The following is a 17083-nucleotide window of genomic DNA, read 5'->3' on the forward strand; positions in this document are numbered from 1 at the left end:
GAAATTTGGTATTCTTGCATTTGTCCTGATTAAGTGCAAGATGAAAGCTTTGACAACTTATCTTTCTTTTCAGCAACATTCAAGTTTTATGCTACAGATCGACTGTTTAACAGACTCTCATCATTAGAAAACATGCAACGGTTTAGAAACCTTTGCTGGCATTGTTGCCTGAGTCACTGGTTGTAATTTCAAACACTATTTCAGAGATTTAAGTACGTAACATAGAAAATACTGCACCATTGGAACTGCCATTTTTTGGATGAGATAGCAAACTGAGGCCTTGTTCGCTTTCTCAGGGGGATGGAAAAGATCTCGGGCATTAGAGCATGGAAGGTTTCTAGGTGTACTAAAGACAGAAAATGCTGGAAAAACTCAGCAGCATCTGTGGGGAGAGAAGGGAGTTGATGTTTTGAGCCCATATGACTTCTTCAGGTGCCCTATCATTCATCCCTTAAATTGATAATCTGGTTCAGTGATGTTGGTTATTTATCTTGCTGCTGTTAGTAGGAAATTGTTGTGCATAGACTGTTCATTTCCTACATTACAACAGTGTCTGCATGTCAAATGTATTTGCTTCGCTGTAAAGCCTTTGGGACATCCTGAGGATATTAAGGATACAATATCAATGCAGGATTTTATGCAACGTATTTTGATATAAAACCGAAAAATGCTGGCAATACTCAGCTGGTCTGGCAATATCTGTGGAGAGAAACATTTCACTTCTAATGAAAGATCATTGAAACATTAACTCTGTCCCCCTCCACAGATGTTTATTTCAAATAATTCAATTCCCCCTTGAATGTCGCCCAGCATTTTATTTCAGATTTTCAGAGTCAGTGGTATTGTTTTCGGAATGTATTTTAAATTCAAATGAGTTATAAGCCAAAACGTGTGAAGTTTAGTGTGAGTATTGAATGTTTCCTGCAGACACACTCCCTCAATGTTCACCTTTTCCTCTGACTCCAAGTAGCAGAATAGAAGAGCAGTGCCTGCGGCTGTTTCCGGGTCAGAGGTACCGGCTCCGGGCTTGTTTCCTGGGTTAAAGGTCAGGTTAGGAGTGAATCTGCGCAGCTGAGTTGGGCCCGGAGCACGGCGACTCGGAAAAGCCCGGGCAGCATGTCAGCGGATGCGGAGAACATGTCGAAGGAAGCCGGCTCGGGCAGTGCGGGGCTCGGCGAGGATGAGGAGCACTGGCTGTACGGAGGTGAGCGCTGAACCGGGGCCGATCACAACCGGGTTTCCATGGGTGGGGGGAGAGCGGCCCCGGCCCAGTCAGAGCTGTCAGGGCCGCCGCTCACTCTCTTCGTCGTTTGATTTTTTTAACGTTTGTTATTTTGGTTTCAGACGAAAATGACCCAAACAAACAGGACGAGGCAGCGCCTGCTGACAGGTGGGAGATTCTCATTTCATAGAATATTATGATCTGGGCCTGTAGCCTGTTGTTTTTCCACCATATGGATTATTTACTTTTTAAAATAAGGTGCTTTGTTCAGATCGTATTTACCCTCTGTGTGTGGACACAGGTTTCAAGGCACCTTCTGACTGGCAATGATGTTTGGTGGTGATTAAATAAGTCGTGTTTTAAGATAAGATTCTGTAATTGTTAACGATGTTTCAGGGATCACATATTTGCATTTTGTTTCTAACTAAGCTTACAGAAAATTTTAAAAAGTTTTGGTGTCACGGAACAAATTTTTTCTGCTTTAACCAAAGCTTGACCACAAGCTAAAGTGCAGTTTCTGACAACAGGTGATTTGGAGCAGCATCAGAAGGTTCTATTTACAACAACTTTAATATAACACCTTTTAACATTTAAAGAAGTCCATAGTTGGTTCACAGGCATATTATAAAACCTACATGACACCTTGCCACATGAGATATTGGGCCAGATGACAAAATTTTGATCATGGAGTTGTGTTTTTAAGAAGTGCCTTAAAGGCCAAAGCTAAATCGAGATAGAGGCGCAGGGAGGGTGCTTGGCATCTAGGCACTGATGACACAGCAACAAATAATGGAGCAATTGAAATTGGCAAATGTCAGCAGGCCAGAAATAGAAGAGTGCCAATATCTCAGAGGCTTATACAGCTGGAGAAGATTACAGATCGGCAGAGGCAAGAACAGGAAGGGATTTTGAAATGAGGATGAGAATTTTAAAATCTAGATATTGCTTTACCAGGAGCCAAAGTATATCAGCAAGCGCAGGGATGAGACTTGGTGCAAGTTAAGCCTGGAACCAGAGTTTTAGATCTCCAGTTTAAGGAGGGTAGAATGTGGGAGGCCAGCCAGGAATGTGGCAAAGTCGCATGATGATACAGAGTTGGAAATGAGTAATTATAGTGATGTCAAGTCCGAAACTAAAGTCTTGACACCCTCCGGCGGTCAGTTTTAGGACCATTGCACTTTTGAATACAGTTTAACTTGAATTTTGAAGTAGGGGCAAGGGTCACTTACAGAATTTGCACTGCATGATGATAGCAATTTAATCATCCAGAAGCGAAGAAATTGCACAGGAGGATAGACAAGTTAGTAGATATTGTCAATAAATTTTCATGCAGAAAAATGTGAAATGGTACACTTTGGGAGGGAGTGAATCTGTTTTGAATATCTATATGGCAAAAATAGAGAAGAGTCAGAGTAGTTGTCTTATTTTTAAGGATTCTGAGCAAATAATCAGAAACCTACATTTTATTGGTCAAGGCAAAGAAGAAATTTTAAACCTATACAAATAATTGATTATGTCACAGTTGAAGTATTGTCTGGTTTTGGGCACCCTCCTATTGGAAAAAAGTGAAGGTTATTGAGAAAGGATTTCAAAGATGAGATCAGAAAACCTTTTAATAATTTTTGTTTTAATCCTTTCATGGGATGTGGGCATTGTTGGCAAGGTCAGCGTATGTTGCCATCCCTAATTGCCTAGAACTGAATGATTTGCTGTGCCATTTCAGAGGGCAGTTAAGAGTCAACCACATTGCTGTGGATCTGGAACTGCATGTAGGCCAGACCAGGTAAGGGAGGCAGATTTCCTTCCCTGAAGGGCATTAGTAAGGAATGACCAAAGAAACTGACTTTTTGACTGGGACAGGGAAGGTTAAGAAGCATTCTAGATAGAGAAGATTAAATAATTTTGATGCGGTAAATGGACACGCACTGTTTTCGGTAGCCAGACAGTTAGTAATTAGAGGAGATCAATTGAAGGTCATTACTGAACAGAACAATTTCAGAAGGTTCTTAGGATATGGAATGGCCTGCCAAGAACTGTTAACATTTGAAGCAGATTTCATAATAGCTTTGATGTAAAAAGAGGATAAGTATTTCAAAAAGAAAATAATTGTAAGTATATGGATGATGAATAGTGTTCAAACTTTAATGAGCTGGTGTAGGTTATGGAGGTTCAATAACTTTCTCCGATTTCATAAAGTCCAATTATTCTTTAAAAAAAATCTGGCTACTTGCCTCATGTGGGGAGTGAGTTGGTTACTTGTTAAGTCCATTTTATCAGGGAAGAAAAATTTGAAATCTTTTTTTCTGGAACAGAGTTGATGTCTGATTGCAAAATATAGTTCAGACTGTCCACCTTCTTTGAATATAGTTCATCCTGAACATGGTTTCCTCCTGCCAGCTTCTTGATTATTTCCAATGTGGAGTATTTATTCCTATTTGTTTATGTTTTTTAATTTGTCATCATGTTAATGTTTTGTATTTTCATTTTACATTTCTCAACTACCCTATTATTTTCTATCCTAAGTACTCTTTTCCTGGAGGCTTTGGTTTCTCCTTTGTACGGAAGTATGAATCTAGACAGTGAGCGGCAACAGTGTATTTGATGCCGTTTCCAATAGGAATGATGAAATACAGCCTACAACCTTTGCTGATTTCTCCCCTCTCCCTCACATTCTTATTCCATGGCATGTCAAACGAGCCAGGACTGATTCATTTAGTACAGAATAGGAATTGAACCCAGGACTTACCAACTTGTTTGTTTTATTTCTGTATCCCACTGGTGACCAGGCTATCAAGGGAGTGCATTGTGGCAGCCTTTGAAATATCATCTTTCCAAAACAAAATCTATATGTAATAGGGGGTAGGTTTCAAAACCAGCACCTGCCCCTCTATTCGAATAACAACATAAACAAAGACAGAACTTGCCTTTAGATGTTGCAATTTATCATGTCCTTAAGAATTTCTGAAATTCTTCAGAATTACTTATTCAGTGCGTTTGCTATTCTAAGGTGGGAAAACACTAGAACCAAATCCCAAAACAATTCAGATGAGAAGAATGACCAGTTTATTTGTTTCTGTTGGCATTTGATGAAGAAGGAACAATGGTCAGGATACCTCTTCAAATATATTTTTCTGTCAACCTGAACAAACGGTGAAAGCCTAGAGCGAAGGCTGTCACTGCTAAGCTCAAAGAAAACTGCCCACAAAGATCTAGTGATCTCTGTGGTGGGAATACCCCTTTCCAGACAGCAGTTTAAATCAAGTCAGGTGTCTTGGTGTGCAGCAGCAGTGATGTCTGCAAGCAAATAGCCAACCAGTCTGAATTGCACTGAAACCAGAAAGTTAAAAGCGCTTTGACAAAGGGTCGTCTGGACTCAAAACGTCAGCTCTTTGCAGATGCTGCCAGACCTGCTGAGATTTTCCAGCATTTTCTCTTTTGGTGGTAAAAGCACTTAAAATCCTTTCCCTTTAATTTAAAATTTCAGATAGTGAAATAAAGATATAAATGCATGAAGAAACAAACTAAAGTAAAGATATACAGATGTTTTTTTAAAAATGTTTTTTCAAAATCCATAATGGAAAGATTTGACATTTCACAAATATAAAATAAGCGTTTCAGGTGAGGATGCTAAGTAGTTATGAAGTTAGCCCCATTGAAAACCCAGTCGCACCTCATTCAACAAAGTGTAACTATTTCTAATGTTTCTGCAGCGAGACTAACCATGTAGAAGTGAAGGTTCTTGCCAATTCATGATTGCAAGGACTATTGCAATCTTTGGGAACCTCCATGGTGCAACCCTTAAGGAACATCCCATTTACAGCAACCTCTGGATTTCTGCACAAACTCCCAAAGTTGCTGTCAGTTTCAGTGAAGGAAACAATAGCAAGCATTGAATACCACAGCAAAGTCTGGAAATTTGGCATGTCAGCTATGGCTCTCACCAACTTTTACAGATGCACCACAGAAAGCATGCTTTCTGGTTGTATCACAGCTTGGTATGGCTCCTGCTCTGCCCAAGACTGCAAGGAACTACAAAAGATCGTGAATGTAGCCCAGTCCATCACGCCAACCAGCTCCCATCCATTGACTCTGTCTACACTTTCCGCTGCCTTGGCAAAGCAGCCAGCATAATTAACGATGCCATGCATCCCAGACATACTTTCTTCTACCTTCTTCCATCGGGAAAAAGACACAAAAGTCTGAGGTCACGTCCCAACCGACCTAAGAACAGCTTCTTCCCTGCTGCCACCAGACTTTTGAATGGACCTACTTCGCATTAAATTTATGTTTCTCTACACCCTAGCTATGACTGTAACACTACATTCTGCATTCTCTCGTTTCCTTCTCTATGAACGGTATGCTTTGTCTATATAGCACTCAAGAAGCAATACTTTTCACTGTACATGTGACAAAATCTGGACCATTTCTCACCCTCAATAAATCGTGTGCTGAAGTTCCAGAGTGGGTCTTGAATATACCATTTTCTGACTCAGTTGAGTGGTGCTAACTGAAATAAGCTGATTTGTAGCTATGTTCCTTCAAAAAAACGTTTCAAATTCTCATCCCTGTATGTAATCTGATACAAAAATAATTTTGTGCCACAGGTGTTACAATTTGAAAGCAGTTACCCATGTATGCTATTTTCATGTTTGAAAATATTGTTTCCCTTCCTATCTGCTTTTGTGTTTTGTTCAGTTTTAAAGACTCTGCTCTTTCATGTGAAACATACTGTGGAATAATAATTGTTTCTTTCTCATTAGTGCCGATGCACCTGCTCCAATTTCTGCAGTCGAAGAAACGCGAGGTAATGGAGTAATGCGAACGGTAAGTCTTCCACTGACTGAAGACCATCAAAATCGTTAGTATAAATGAGATTGAGGAAGAAAATAATGAGGCATGTGGCAGTTAGGTGAGGTATTTTATTCATGTACAAAATAAGGATGGATTGGTAGAATGAAAGATCCTTTCCTGTTTTTGAATTTCTGCATTAAGTGAGCCAAGGTTGTTGATCTGTTTCAGACAACTGATATTTCTGCTGACGGATATTTTGGTCGGAATCTCCTGGCACAGTTGTTTTGTCCTTCATTCAGTTCTTACCAGTATAATATGACTGACATTAATGTCATGTTTTCTGGATTTTTGGCTATATTTATACGGGCAGCATAGAATTTTTTAAAATTCACTAAAGGAATGTGGGCGTCATTTATTCCACATCCCGAGTTGCTGTTTCAGAAGGTGCTGGTGAGTTCTGTTCTTAAACCTCTGCAATCCGAGGTGTAGGTACATGCACAGTGTTGTTCGGGAGGAAATTTCAAGATATTGACCTGGCGGCAGTGAAGGAACGGTGATATATTTCCAAGTCAGGATGGTGAAGACTCGGAGGGGAACATCCAGCTGCTGGTGTTCCCAGGTATCTGTTGACCATGTCCTTCTAGATGGGAGCATTTGTGGGTTTAGAAGGAACCGTCTCACTTGGGTGCGTTCTTGCAGTGCATCTTGTAGATGGTACACATGGCAGCCACTGCTCCTTGATGGTGGAGGGATTGAATGTTTGTGGAAGGGGTAGCAAACAAGTGGACTGTCTTGTTCTGGATGGTGTCAAGCTTCTTGAGTGTTTTGGAGCTACACTCATCCAGGAAAGTGGAGAGTATTCCCTTACACTCCTAACTTGTGCCTTGTAGATGATGAACAGATTTTGGAGTATCAGGAGGTGAGTTACTTGCTAGAAGGTTCCTACCTCTAACTTGCTCTGTAGCCAGAGTATTTATCTGGCAAGTCCAATTCTGTTTCTGGTCAGTGGTAATCCCAGAATGTTAATAGTGGGGGTTCAGTGATGGTAATGTGATTCAATGTCAAGGGGTGATGGTTAGATCCTCTCTTGTTGGAAATGATCATTGCCTGGCACTTGTATGGCACGAATGTTGCTTGCCACTTGTCAGCCCAAGCCTAGATATTGCCCAGATCTTGCTGCATTTTGACATGGGCTGCTTCGGTATCTGAGGAGTCACGAATGGCGCTGAACATTGTGCAGTAATCCGCAAACATCCCCACTTCTGACCTTTTGATGGAAGGAAGGTCATTGATGAAACAGCTGAAGATGGTTGGGCCTAGGATGCTACCCTAAGACACTCCTGCTCTGATGTCCTGGAGCTGAGATGAGTGACCTCCAACTACCACTCATCTTCCTTCGTGCCAGGTATGACTCCAACCAGTGGAGTTTTCCCCTGATTCCCATTGACTCAATTTGCTAGGACTCGAGAAGCCATACTTGATGCCATAATCTGGTCAAATGCCACCTTGATGTCAAGGGCAATCAATCTCACCTCACCTCTGCTATTTGGCACTTTTTTGTCCATGTTTGAACTAAGGCTATAATGAGGTCAGGATCTGAGTGACCATGGCAGAACCCAAACTGAGAGTCGGTGAGCAGGTTATTGCTGAATAAGTGACAGTGCTGTTGATGACCTCTTCCATCACTTTGCTGAAATTCTAGAGTAGACTAATGGGTGGTTATTGGCATGGTTGGATTTAATCTATTTCTTGTGTGTCGGACATACCTGCGCAATTTTCCACATTTCCGGGTAGATGCCAGTGTTGTACTGTACTGGAACAGCTTGGCTAGGGGCTTGGCAAGTTCTGGAGTACAATCTTCAGTACTATTGCCAGAATAATATCAGGGTCCATAGCCTTTGCAATATCCAGTACCTTCAGCCATTTCTTGATATCACGTGGAGTGAATTTAATTGGTTGAAGACTGATATCTCTGATGATGGGGACTTCCAGAGAAGGCCGAGATAGATCATCCACTTGGCGCTTGTTGCAAATGCTTCACTGTTGTCGTTTGCACAGATGTGCTGGGCTCCTCCAGCATTGAGGATGGGGATATTTGTGGAGCCTCCTCCTCCAATTCGTTGTTTAATTGTCCACCATCATTCATGGCTGGAGTGGCAGGATTCAGAGCTTAGATTTGATCCATTGCTTGTGAAATTGCTTAGAACATAAGAACATAAGAAATAGGAGCAGGAGTAGGTCATCTAGCCCCTCGAGCCTGCCCCGCCATTCAATAAGATCATGGCTGATCTGAAGTGGATCAGTTCCACTTACCCACCTGATCCCTATAGCTCCTAATTCCCTTACCGATCAGGAATCCATCTATCCGTGATTTAAACATATTCAACGAGGTAGCCTCCACCACTTCAGTGGGCAGACAATTCCAGAGATTCACCATCCTCTGAGAGAAGTTCCTCCTCAACTCTGTCCTAAACTGACCCCCCTTTATTTTGAGGCTGTGCCCTCTAGTTCTAGCTTCCTTTCTAAGTGGAAAGAATCTCTCCACCTCTACCTTATCGAGCCCCTTCATTATCTTATAGGTCTCTATAAGATCCCCCCTCAGCCTTCTAAATTCCAACGAGTACAAACCCAATCTGCTCAGTCTCTCCTCATAGCTCTGTCTATTACTTGCTGCTTATGCTGTCGGGCACTCAAGTAATCCTGAGTTAATTTAAAATATTTTTATGTTAAGGCTGGTATTAAGGGTTAAATTTCCAGGACAACAGTGAAGGGTAGTTTGTCGGTCCGACGATTGTTCACACTTGCTGCTGTGGCAATTCTATCCCTTGGAATTCAGCAGGGGTCATTGCCATGTTCAATTGGTGGATTTTGGCAGAAGGGTTGTTGATTTTTGTATCGTTAGCAAGGGAAGACATCAATGAGGAGGTTCAACAGCACCTTAAGTGTGTCAGCGCAGCACAGCCTTTGATCACCTGAGGAAGAGAGTGTATGAAGACCAGACCCTCAAACCCAGCGACAAAGCCATGGTCTGAAGTGCAATCGTGTTACCTACGCTCCTATCTGGCTCAGAGACATGGACTCTGAAGAGCAGGCATCTCAAAACCCTGGAGAAGTACCACCAGCGCTTCCTTCACAAGATCCTGCAAATCCATTGGTAAAATAGGCCCTGCTGCATCTTGATCTCATGGGCTGTGCTCCTTGGCTTTGCCGAGCCAGATGCCTCCATCACGTCCTTCTTCTTTATTGTGCCTATAAGCTGAGAAGCAGATAGTGAGATCACCAGACTCCATGTTCCTGATGGTCTCCTCCCGACAAGGGTCAGCATACATCTCCTAAGGACCTCTCTTGGTCAAGTCTCTGGCTCCAGCTGCGACTCAAGTCCCCTTCACATATAGCCACCACTTGAAAAGCCAGTGTTTGGTTACCTTGATTCCTGACCAAAACCCCACCCACCTCCACCCCAGCTCACAGAACTAACTGGCAACAGTGGCCACTCAGCTGTTTCTTGTGCTCTCAGCTCATTTGCAGTTTAGGATAATTCCCAGATCCAAGGTTGGAAGGTTAAGTTGGGCCATGAGGGTTACTGCTCAAAGTCTGAATAACGACAATGCAGGGGACTCTGAGCATCTCCCTCATTGACTGTTCCATGCCCACCTCTCAAGGGGATCCTTTAATTTGTCCAGTTATTCCACAACCCCTTAAACCACGACTTTAAAAAGTTCATGAGCAGTCAGTGCCACTGTCAAATTTGTGCTGCATTAGTCGGCATAAATGTTTCCGAAGCCAGACTCCAAGCAGGTGTCAATGGAGTTGATTCTGATCAGTCTCAGCTGTAGAAGAATGCTCAAACTTGAAATGATTTTCCAAATGCATAGCTAATTTTCTTCATATGCTTGGGTATTTCTTTATATCTGTGCTGCCCTGTCTTCACCCCTCATTCCCCCATCCCCGCAACAAGCCGGAACGAACAGCTTTGGACTCTTACCTGTCACCCCACTCTTAATCAACCAGTCCCTTGAATTCCTATGGGAGATCCTCATTAGCACTGTGCTAAGTTGTGTGCACTCAGCTCCAACTCCCCTCAAAGCTCAGATCTGTTATGGACAGTTGTAAGTCTCACCCGTTCTGAAGTCATGCCAGGGATTTAATTTTGACATGGGGGGGGGGGGGGAGGGGGGATAATTCCAGTGTGTGACCACAATAATGAGATGCTAATTTAGTTAAGTTCCCAGTGTTCAATTACTTGAAACACAGCCCACCATTGATGGGGGAGGGCGGCAGACAATCGCGTCCTGAATTTACGTCACTGGGAAATGGAACTAGGGCCTTGTCACAAGATTCTCCAATATTCCATCGTACACCTGTCGTCATCAGGAGCAGAAGGTCCCAGCCACTATTACACTGCCTGATATTAGGATTGGATTTTCAAACTCAAATCTAAAATAGGTTCTGATCTTTTTGTCATTTTTATTTTTAAAATCTGGCTTCTGCTTGAGTATATTGTGAAATAAATTATTTTTATGAGGGAATAAAATATTGATAGTTTACCCTTGAAATACCCTGATAGGGTGTCCACTTTATTGTAGTTACAAAAGTCTGATAGAAAATTCTGTGCAGTGTAAACATCTTCTTGTTCAGAGATGGGCATAAACAGTTAACATTAATTTAAGGAGCTTTCTTTCCTATCTGCTTTCAGTATTATATCAGGGGCCCTGTAGAATTGCGGTAGCTCTGTTAACATTAGGTGACATAAGGTGTTTGAAACTTAAAAACAAAAATAGAGCTTTGTGCTTTGGATAGTTTGATAATGTATATGTTCTGAAACTCCCAGTATATGTTTGCAGTGGAGGAGGGGAATGTTGAAGGTTTGAAAATGCCTTGTTTACGGTCTTTTGGCTAAGATCAAGTGTAGTTATGCAGATGCTGCACTTGGTTGAGGTCATTGGGTTGCATTTAAGCTTCATTTTCATTTGAAGCAATTTTTAAAAGCGGCATCTCGACCTTTTGGCTAAGATGCAAATGAGATCAAGCCTTGGAGGAGGAAACCTCCGCCTTCTCCAATCAGCTTGGCTCTTGTAGATCAGGCCCAAGACAGGGTAAAGGGTCGCATACCCTGTCTTGTCAGCTTGGATCGGAAATGTCTCAACTTGTTGAGACTCTGAATTGGACTTGATTTGATTGAATTGGAAAAGTAAATAAAAAAACATTCAGTTTAGTTTTAAAAGCAATTTTTTTCTCAATGTTTAGAATCCTGCAGGTGAAGGGGAGGATGAAAGTGATAGCGATAGTGATGACGACGATGATGATGTTCAAGTAACCATTGGTGATATTAAAACTGGAGCACCACAGTATACGTAGGTCCCATGTTTCTTTCTATTTGTATGTAAGTGTTTCACTGTCTGTGTTCCTTGAGGTGATTAATGCAGTTCTAGTTTACATTACATGAATGTACCAGGATTGATTTCTGTTTACGATTGCATTTTTCTGAGCAGGAACTGCAAGTGCAGCTTCAATACATTTGTATATAAAACAGGGATATTTAACAGAGTCTTCCATTTAAGAGTTTTCAACTTAAATATTCTGGTCACCACTATAAATTATCTTGGATGACATCAGTGAGGCTTCATTTCTTGTCCATTCGTAGTTATCTTGAGAAGTTGGTGCTGATGGCTTTTCTCCTTGAATTGCTGCAATCCTTGTGACAGTGTTGTATAAATAGGACTTAGTCAGAAATTCTAGGATAATGTCACTGATGATGAAGTAACTGCACTCCATTTTCCAAGTCAGAAGGATGTATGACAAATAATTGTGAAGAAGATGGTGTTCCCACAACATTACTCTTGTCCTTTTCCATAGCAGATGTCGTGGGAGGGAGGAACTGTCTAAGTAACTTTTGTGAGCTGCTGCAGTACGTACTTTAACACCATGCATTGGGGATGGATATTGAGTCCATTGTCGGGGCATCTGTTTCAGAAAACTGTTCCCTCCTGGATGATGATCATTATCTTTGTCTATCCAGAGTGGTGACTATTTCATCGTAATCTTGACTTCAACCTTGTAGATAAAGTTCAGACTTCAAGGGTGAGGAAATGGTCCAGTTGCCATGGATATAACTGATCAGCTTAAGTGGACCTCCAAGGTGAAATGTTGAAGATCAAGGACCATTCTCTTATTCAAGATATCATTGACTAAGACTTGAGTTATGTACCACTTGCTAGTCCATACCAAGATGTTATCCAAGTCTTGTTGTGGACTAGCATGGGTCGCTTCATTATTGCAGGAATTGTTAATGTAGCTGACACTGCAGTTACATTGACTGCCTCGCTGCCAACTTTGTGTCTAAATTAGAGTTTGTGGTTACATTGATGACTAAAATAATGGTCAAATTGTGTTTCTATGTCATCTTTCAACTTCAGATTCTACAACTGATGGCAACTTTTCAGGCCAAATTTGTTATTTAGGCTCATATCCAGAAGGAACTGACAAAAATCCTTTCACTTCATTTGGTTAAAGCAGAGTTCTAACACAGAGTGACCTATTCTACAAATAAGCACTTATTGATATGCAGTGAAGCTTTCACAGCTGGTGTTTACTTGGAAACGAGCTCAAGAAGGCTACAAATAATTGTGGTCCTGTGTGTGTAACTTTCATTGCAAACTTTATATTGAAACATATAAACAGGAACTTTTAATGCTCATTTATGTGAATATCAAATGTGTTTTAAATGTGAAACTAAATATTTGCTTTGACAAAATTCAAGTGGAGTATGAAATGAGCATGTGATCATCATTTGTGTAATCTCTTAGTCCTGTGAAATTAAAACTTTTTGTCTCAATTGAATTATATTTTCTGTCCAATAGCTATGGCGTAACACCTGTGAATCTCAATATCAAGTCATCAGGAAGACTTTATGGATCGGGTAAGAAATTTTACCCATTTTTTCCCCAAGCTACTTGCCAATTATGGCCAAGATAATGAGTAATTGCATAAACTAGCTACTAAGCATTGCTTGAGAGTGGCTTGGCAAAGATCCTTATTCTTTCCTGTTCTCTACCACCCAGTGGAGAAGTACAAAGTCTTATTTGGCCATTTTTCAACAGTGGTTGCGTATTGAGAAATCAGCACTGTCCCACATTTGAACTCTTGGAATTTTGTATTTAAACTGATTTACTTTATCTATTGAATTGTGTATCCCAATGTAAAAGAGTTTCCTTTGTTAATTTCATTAGCATTGTAGTATGGCATTTGTAAAACAGCAATTTTCAGTTTACAGAGCACCTTTAACATAATTACAAAGTGTTTTGGGATGTTGACTTCAAAAAACCACAAAGACAAAATCAATGAGATCATCAGTATATTCAAGAACATCTTCAACACAAATGTTCCATTATCTAAGATTTTAGGAATAGAAAATCTTCTCCACACTGTAAATTTATTAAATGATACATTTTACGTTCCCTGGTTTTCAGTCGTCATTCTCCAAGCAGTAAGGAACGCTCAGCTTTGTCAATAACTGTTATCATTTACTCTTTGGGGAGTGAAGTGGCTTACCAATTGGGTAATGATATTAATTTTGTGCATTATTCAAATTGGCGCACTTTTACTTTTGCTAACACAGTGGTTGTTTATCACTGAAGGGCCGCTTTCTCAACCTTGCCCCTTGCCTCAGATGTGGTGATCCTCGGGTTAAATCACAACTAGTCAGCTCTCCTCCTCAAAAGGGAGAGCAGCCTATGGTCATCTGGGACTATAGTGACTTTACCTTTTACTTATTGCGTAAGGTCAGTTCTTAATCTAAAGACTAATTTTGCAAGATGGTTTTTCATTTTAAACCCATGATAGTTACAGGTTAAAACTATTATATTTATTTTAGCAATGTTCTTAAGCTATTTGAGTGAATAACATCAAAATCACATGGTGATGGTGAGTAAGTAAAATAGTTACTTTTTGAATGAATTATTTTATATTTGATTTGTCTTTGCATCCAACATACTGAATGAGAACTGCAATAAGGTAGCATTTATCTCACTTTGGAATGTTTTTAGCATTCTACTGGTAATATGTTGTCACTTACTGTAAACCTTTAACTTTTTATTTTCAGGGACAAAAGCTGGAAAGGGTGTTGACCTCGATGCCCCTGGGGACATCAATGGAATCCCAACATTAGAAATAGATTTGGATTCTTTTGAAGATAAACCTTGGAGGAAGCCAGGTATACTATTTTCTGTTTTAAAGGGATCTTCTCAGCAGTTGAATATTTAACTTTGAGCATTAATTGCAAAGTTATTTTAGTGTTTTGTCATCTAAGTCTTGATATTAGTAATGTTTCAGATCTACCTTTCTAAGAAATAGCTGAATATGAGTAACCTGTATTAAACTCTTAATATAGTGAGTATTTTGTGTTCACAAACTCAAATTCTGTGCAAGTGAGAGCAAAACAGTTGGAATTAAGTCATTATTGTAATTATAGTGCTGTTTGCTCATGCAGTTATTTTCCCCTCCATTTAAGGTGCTGATCTTTCTGATTACTTCAATTATGGGTTCAATGAAGAGACTTGGAAAGCCTACTGTGAGAAACAGAAGCGACTAAGAATGGGTCTTGAACCCCTTCCTCTTGCCTCAACTACAAACAGAATTACGGTTAGTTTTCATTGAAATTATAGATCACAACTGTAACGTGCAAGTTGTCAATGCACATGAAACTATTAAAATGCAGATCACCACACATTCAAAAAATTCCTATCATATTACTCCCCCCTCCCCCTCACGCCCTCCATTCCAAGCCTACTGTAAGACAGGCAATACAATTACAAAGTCTTAGTAAGAAAGTGCTTAGTTTCAATTTTAATGCCAGTGAAATGCAGGAGAAGCGAAATGAGTAGAACCATCTAAAGCTCCTGATGACTGGGAATTACAGGGAAAATTAGAAATACTCTTGGAACCTATTATACCATCCAAACAGATGATGGCTGATTTGAGCTGAACTCTATCTGTCTTTGCTCTCTTGGTGCCCTTGCCGAACAACAAAATCTATCCATGTCCGTCTTGAAAATTTTAATTGATCCAGCATCCACAATTTCAAATTTCCACTATAACAGGAAATGCTGGAAGACTTGGCATTTTTCCATTTCAGCTTTTGACTTTTCATTACGAACTGGAGCATTAACTGTGTTTCTTTTCACAAATGTTGCCAGATTATCTGCATATTTCCAGAATTTTTATTCCAGGTTTCCTGCATGCACAATATTTTGCTTCCAGATTTCCACTATCCTTTATGTCGAAAAATACTTAGTGATTTTGATTCTAAATGGATTGGCTGTATTTTAAAGGTTATGCTTTAGAATGTGGTCAATATTACATCAACACAGATGAAAGAGAAATCGTGTTTGACAAACCAGCTCATTTTTTGAGGATGAGACTGAGGTGGGCCAGGTGAACCAGTGAATTTATTTGATTTTCAGAAAGCATTCAATAAGATGACAAAAAATAGCTTATTACACAAACTTCGGATTCTTCGGATTGGGGGCAATATATTAGCATGGGTTGAGGATAGATTGACAGGAAACCGAGTAGGGAAAAAAGGATTTTTGGATTGGCTGGTTGTGATGAGTTGGATGAGCAAGGATCAATGCTTGAACCTCATCTACTTACAATTTGTATCAATGATTTAGAAGAGAGAACCAAGTGTCATGTACCCCAGTTTGCTATGTGGAAAAATAAAGTGTGAAGCGGACTCAGACTGCAAAAGGATTTAGTCAGGTTAAGTGAGTGGGCAAAAATGTGGCATATGAATTGTAATGTGAAGTTATCCACTTTGCTAAGAAAATTGGCAAAGCAGAATATTTTTGAAGAGGTGAGTTGGTATTCTGAAGCTTCTAGTTCCTAGTACGCAAGTCGCAGAAAGTTAACGTATAGGGACAGTAAAAAATTCAAAGGCAAGTGGTATGTTAGCCTTTGGTAGTCATCTTCCAAGATTCTATAGACTCTGAAACAGTTCCAACAGATTGGAGGGCAGCTAATGTAACCCCACTATTTAAAAAGGAAGGTAGAATACAGGGAATTATAGACCAGTAAACTGGACGTCGTAGTGGAGAAAGTTCTAGAATCCATTATCAAAGATTTTATAGCAAAACCCTTGGAAAACAGTGACAGGATGGGACAGAGTCAGCATGGATTTATGAAAGGGAAATCATGCATGACAGATCTGGAATACTTCGAGGATGTAACTAGTAGAGTTGATGAGGGGGAGCCAATGGATGTGGTTTATTTGGACTTTCAGAAGGCTTTTAACAAAGTCCCACGTAAGAGATTAGAGTGTAAAATTAAAGCATGTGGAATTGGTGGTAGTATATTGAGATGGATAGAAAACAGGTTGGCAGACTGAAAACAAAGAGTAGGAATAAATGGGTCTTTTACCAAGTGGCAGGCAGTGACAAGTGGGTACCACAGGGATCCGTGCTGGAACGCCAGCTATTCACTATATGTATTAATGATTTAGATGAGGGAACTAAATGTAATATCTCCAAATTTGCAGATGACTCCAAGTTGGGTGGGGGGATGAGCTGTGAGGAGGATGCACAGATCCTTCAGCGCGATTTGGTCAAGTTGAGTGAGTGGGCCAAATTATTGGTAGATGCAGTATAATTTGGCAGGACTGACGTATGAGGAGAGATTGAGTCGGTTACGATTGTATTCACTGGAGTTCAGAAGAATGAGGGGAGATATAGAAACCTATAAAGTTCTAACAGGACTAGACAGAATAGATGCAAGAAGGCTGTTCCCAGTGATGGGGGTGTCCAGAAGCAGGGGTCACAGTCTGAGGGTGTAGGGTAGACTATTTAGGAAAAAGATGAGGAGAAATGTCTTCACCCAGAGAGTGGTCAGCATATGGTAACCGTTACCACAGGAAGTAGTTGAGGCTAAAACATTTGCATGTTTTCAAGAAGCAATTAGATATAGCAGCTGAGGAAAAGGGGATCGAAGGATTTGGGGGAATGCGGGATCAGGTATTGAGTTGGATGATCAACCATGATTATAATGGTGGAGCAGGCTTAAAGGGCTGAATGGCCT

The 17083-nt window shown here is 40.5% G+C and overlaps 1 protein-coding gene across 10 annotated transcripts in view; it reads left to right on the forward strand.

Annotated features, from left to right (window-relative positions):
• fip1l1a (FIP1 like 1a (S. cerevisiae)) overlaps nucleotides 1-17083 on the forward strand; it is a 75516-nt gene that overhangs the window by 4715 nt on the left and 53718 nt on the right. For 9 of the 10 annotated variants that reach the window (XM_078217242.1, XM_078217219.1, XM_078217250.1 and 6 more), the window contains 7 exons: nucleotides 971-1204; nucleotides 1345-1390; nucleotides 5983-6046; nucleotides 11261-11367; nucleotides 12874-12932; nucleotides 14115-14225; nucleotides 14523-14653. In XM_078217242.1, the coding sequence (XP_078073368.1) occupies nucleotides 1117-1204; nucleotides 1345-1390; nucleotides 5983-6046; nucleotides 11261-11367; nucleotides 12874-12932; nucleotides 14115-14225; nucleotides 14523-14653 (606 nt within the window). In that variant the 5' untranslated portion in view covers nucleotides 971-1116. Of the gene's footprint in view, nucleotides 1-970; nucleotides 1205-1344; nucleotides 1391-5982; nucleotides 6047-11260; nucleotides 11368-12873; nucleotides 12933-14114; nucleotides 14226-14522; nucleotides 14654-17083 lie in introns of those variants that run through there. The other variant, XM_078217218.1, reaches the window with a different exon arrangement.

This window comes from Mustelus asterias, chromosome 1, assembly GCF_964213995.1.
Source record: "Mustelus asterias chromosome 1, sMusAst1.hap1.1, whole genome shotgun sequence".
Classification (NCBI taxonomy): domain Eukaryota; kingdom Metazoa; phylum Chordata; class Chondrichthyes; order Carcharhiniformes; family Triakidae; genus Mustelus; species Mustelus asterias.